General features: G+C 61.5%; 4 protein-coding genes across 4 annotated transcripts in view; 2 read left to right on the top strand and 2 right to left on the bottom strand.

Moving 5' to 3' along the window:
• Positions 1-95: 95 nt before the first annotated feature.
• On the bottom strand, positions 96-1,322 carry F751_5907 (COP9 signalosome complex subunit 5b; the record flags this gene model as incomplete). The annotated part of the gene is made up of 4 exons (XM_011401729.1): positions 96-218; positions 408-605; positions 834-1,080; positions 1,177-1,322. 4 exons carry the CDS (start codon positions 1,320-1,322, stop codon positions 96-98), a joined length of 714 nt encoding a protein of 237 aa, XP_011400031.1.
• Positions 1,323-1,615: 293 nt separating this feature from the next.
• Positions 1,616-3,068, top strand: F751_5905 (hypothetical protein; the record flags this gene model as incomplete). The annotated part of the gene is made up of 4 exons (XM_011401727.1): positions 1,616-1,669; positions 1,802-2,249; positions 2,591-2,759; positions 2,897-3,068. 4 exons carry the CDS (start codon positions 1,616-1,618, stop codon positions 3,066-3,068), a joined length of 843 nt encoding a protein of 280 aa, XP_011400029.1.
• F751_5906 (hypothetical protein) lies at positions 1,768-2,244 on the bottom strand (the record flags this gene model as incomplete). Its single annotated transcript, XM_011401728.1, has 1 exon — positions 1,768-2,244. The coding sequence occupies one exon, from the start codon at positions 2,242-2,244 to the stop codon at positions 1,768-1,770; it is 477 nt and encodes a 158-aa protein (XP_011400030.1).
• Positions 3,069-3,323: 255 nt separating the features above from the next.
• The window catches only part of F751_5904 (Hydroxymethylglutaryl-CoA synthase), a gene marked incomplete at both ends in the record, with an annotated part of 2,673 nt that continues 2,189 nt past the window's right edge, over positions 3,324-3,807 (top strand). Inside the window, 2 exons of the mRNA XM_011401726.1 lie at positions 3,324-3,410; positions 3,549-3,617. Coding sequence (XP_011400028.1) covers positions 3,324-3,410; positions 3,549-3,617 — 156 coding nt within the window. The remainder of the gene's footprint in view (positions 3,411-3,548; positions 3,618-3,807) is intronic.

Here is a 3,807-nt window from a genome sequence, read left to right as displayed (position 1 = left end):
GATGCATTGCAGAGGAATTGCACATAATTTACAGTCAGCAGAGAGGATGCTTGCTGCGACTCCATAATACCAGCCCCCTCTGGAAAACCAGCCCCTCACTCCACCACCCCTGCTTCCACATCAGCACGGACCTGGTTGGCGTGCACCCCAAAATCCTCGATTTTCTCCATGGGGATGGTCTGGTACTCGGAGGGACCTGCATCCGGCGCCTTGTACCCCTGCTGGGATGCAGGCACGGCGGGGAGGTGCCACAGCGGGATCAGAATCGGCACGGACGAAGCAGTCCATGCCCTCGGAAGCGAGGTGCGGGGAGCACAGAGCACTGCACGCCCTGGCGCGGCCAGGATAGACCTCCCTGCACCCCAGGCTGCGATCCTGTCGCCAGCAGCCACCAGCCTCCCACCCACCTCGGGGTAGGTCCTGAACGCCCCCAGCTCCACTTTCCCTGCGGCTTCCGTCCTGTGTGGGTCGACCACCACCGCCAGGAATGGCTCCTGATACTTTTGATTGGTGAGCTGCGTCCCGACATCGATGCCGGACAGCCAGCAGCCGTACCCCGGGTGGCTGTGATACCAGCCGACAATGTTCTCCTCCCTCCCGGAAGCCTGTTGGAGGGAGGAGTGGGGTGCGTGTCAGACACTGAGCTCTCAAGGATAAACAAGTAGGCCACAGTGGGCTAGAGATCGTGCCTCCTCGCAGGGGCCTGGGCGAGTCTTGGGTGCATTCCCAAATGTGGCATGCTGAGCCTAAAACTCCTGAGCTTTATCTCCCAGACAGTCGCACCCCATCTTCCCAAGACTCCAGCCTCCTGCAAGCCACCTGTACACCCCCACCCTCTTGTCCCGCCAACCCCCGCCGACCACCACCTTGTTGGTCTCCAGGAACTCGACCATGTACTCGTAGGCCTCCGCCTGGGCATTCACGCGCGTCTCCGTGCCCTCCACAGGCAGCGGGAAGGCGTCCATGACCACAAAGGTGTCGCCCAGGACCTTGCCCTGCATAACTCCCATAACCTCCAGATCGCCCCCAGACCGGGCATGCATGGCCATCTTCAGGAGGGCCAGGGCGGAGATGCGGACCCTGTGGTGGGTACGGGCGTGTGGGTCAGCTCAGGTCAGGTCTTGCATGCTTGAAAGTCGGCACCCCTCACCCGAATCTCCGCGCCCGGCCAGACACCTCTTAAAGTATGTGGGGTCCTGGAGCCAGGGGCGGGCCTGCTGCATTTCCCGCTGCTCGGCCGGGTTCCAGTGATACACGGCATCAACATCGGAGTCCTGCACAGTTTGGACGGCGTTCTCCAGCTCCCACCGCGCTTGGCTCATCGACGATGGGCCTGGACCGGCCACGTCTGGGGGATCACTTCCGGGCTGACCTGCCGCGTGAGGGAGGGTACCCGCAACCTTCCCAGGAATACTTGAGGGAACAAGTTACATTATTTATCAGATTTTCGTCGAGTCTGGGTCGAGAGATGCGCGTCGCTGTCGCGTTGAAAGAACGGTACTCCGAGATCAGGAACCCACGTGCATCCCTTGTCGACTCGTCCCACAGCAGCCTCTCTGTTCATCATGGGGTGGTGCATGCTTTAGACTTGCATTCTATCGCGCAAACCAAGCACATGCATGCGACTTCAGTGATGCACGCGCGCCCTTTTGGTGCCGTACTCTTCCGAGTCTGTGCAGGGCCTCCACTCCGGCACGTCCCCGCCTTCAAGGCCACACATCGCGTGCATGGCCCCAGGAATACGAAGAGACGCTTGTCCTGGACTCATCATGCGGGCCCTCCCCGCGCCATCCCATCCCAGGGCCTCGGGGTGGCGGATGTGGTGGCCCTCGATGAACTGATCGACCACCTGACCGCCGCGCGCGCCTCGGGCTCCTTTCCCGAGGCCGTGGCCAAAAACCTGCTGAGCTTCGACCGTGGGTTCTGGCTGCGCCTGGCCGCCCGCAGGGACACTGCCAGCAGCGAGGCAGAGGCCGAGAGTCTGACCCAGCTGGCCTCGGACGTGATGCTGCTGGTGGACGAGATGGTGAAGGAAAGCGAGAGCCAGGTGCAGCGCTCATCCCGACTCCTGCAACGGGTCCTAGAGGCGGGGGCGGACGGCGACTCGGGGCAGTGGCAGCTGCCGTTGAGTACCGACAAGAGACGGGCCATGCGGGGGGTGATGGCGGTGCACTCTACCCAACTGGACGAGGCATTCGTCACCTCGGCCATGGCCTGGATCCGGAAGTCTGAGTCTGACAGCATAGAGGGTAAGGGTTTGAGGCAGAGGCAGTGATATCATGTCGTGGAGGCGGCCATGTGCTGGGGAGGGGGTGGACGGTGCCAGGTGGTTGAGAATAAGCGATCTGTGGCGACAGTACCTCTATGCAATGTTTGGAAGTGAGGGGGTTCACAGCAATATGGCAAGCCTCTGAGGAGTCCAGGTCACTGCCATGTGCTGCTTGTCATCCTTGGTATGCACAGTGCAGAGGCAGGGAGGGCTGCAGATGAGCATGCTGTGGCAACCTTGCTGGATCGTGTCACACAATGTGCCACCCCTCCCAGTTCACTGCCCATACTGAGCCCTGTCTGTCACCCAATATCCTCTCAGGCATGGCGCTGCTGCTGCGCAAGGTCCTGCAAATGTTTGCTGGCTGCTCCCTGCTGGACATTCAGCCTGGCGGCCAGGGCCGGCCAGGCGTGATGGATGCCTTCCTTGAAGCAGATGAGGAGCAGTGGACAAGCATGCTGCAGGACATGGCTGGGAAGCAGGGATCGAGGTAGGGCCAAATTGTGCAAATGAGGGGTGCCTGTGCTTGTAACCCAATGCACACCGGGAAGGGTGTGGACCACATGGCCAACAGAGCCGTTCTTCTGACAGGCATCACCCACAGCATTCCATATCCTCCCACCACAGCGGTGCAGAGCTGCTCCAAGGCATCCAGGTGATGATGGAGCATGTGGCTCTGCAGGGCGCGGCCGGCTCTCAGGCACAGCGGGTCCAGATTGAATATCTCAACGAACTGAAGACGCGTGCTCTCAATGCATTCAGCAATGCTCAGGGTACAGACACTGCCGGAGCAACATGATGGGGTACATTTCCAGAGTAACCTGTTGGCCGTAGACGAGCAATAGTACGAGCTGAGGGGGATGCCCTTCAAAAGCCTGATGACGAGGATTGCGTGTGGGTGAGTCATCGTCGCCCCCGGAAGGGCTTCCGTTGGGCGTGGCAGGGGTAGGAGGCGACACACGCACCAGGAACCAGCTACATCACTGCATGAGCTTACATGCCAGGCCGATTCGTCGAGCCTGAAGGGGGTCTGTCTCCTCGCGGCCCTGTCGGCATGTCCATAGACGAGTCTGGCCCCGCCCCGCCCCAAGCGGAGAATGTGGGCATTCTCGCGGCCGAGGTCTACTTTCCCACAACCTATGTAGGTCATGAAACGAGCAGAGGGCCTGCCAGGGGTGGTTGCGTTTCAATCGTTTCAAGGCGCGCACACCCTGACTTGGTCTGGCCGACCGGCGCCACTGTCGATCCTGCGGCCCCACTCCCCTTCCGTGGCGCGCAGGTCCGGCAGGAGGACCTGGAGAAGCACGATGGCGTGCCATCCGGAAAGTACACCATCGGCCTGGGCCAGGTGCGGGGTGTCGTGTCGTGGGAGGGCGAGAGGCGGGTCCTTTTCAATATCGCTGCGGGTTGCCTCCCGGACTGGAGTGCTATCGCCCTGCCTCATCTCGCATTTGAACCGCGAAACCCCAGCTCTGTGCCTCACTTGCCATGCCAGCATGGGCCGTGCCCCGACCTGGCCCCCCTCTCCCTGAGGTCTC

This window comes from Auxenochlorella protothecoides (genome assembly GCF_000733215.1).
Source record: "Auxenochlorella protothecoides strain 0710 unplaced genomic scaffold scaffold72, whole genome shotgun sequence".
NCBI classification, from domain to species: domain Eukaryota; kingdom Viridiplantae; phylum Chlorophyta; class Trebouxiophyceae; order Chlorellales; family Chlorellaceae; genus Auxenochlorella; species Auxenochlorella protothecoides.
This window is presented reverse-complemented; position numbering and strand designations above follow the sequence as displayed.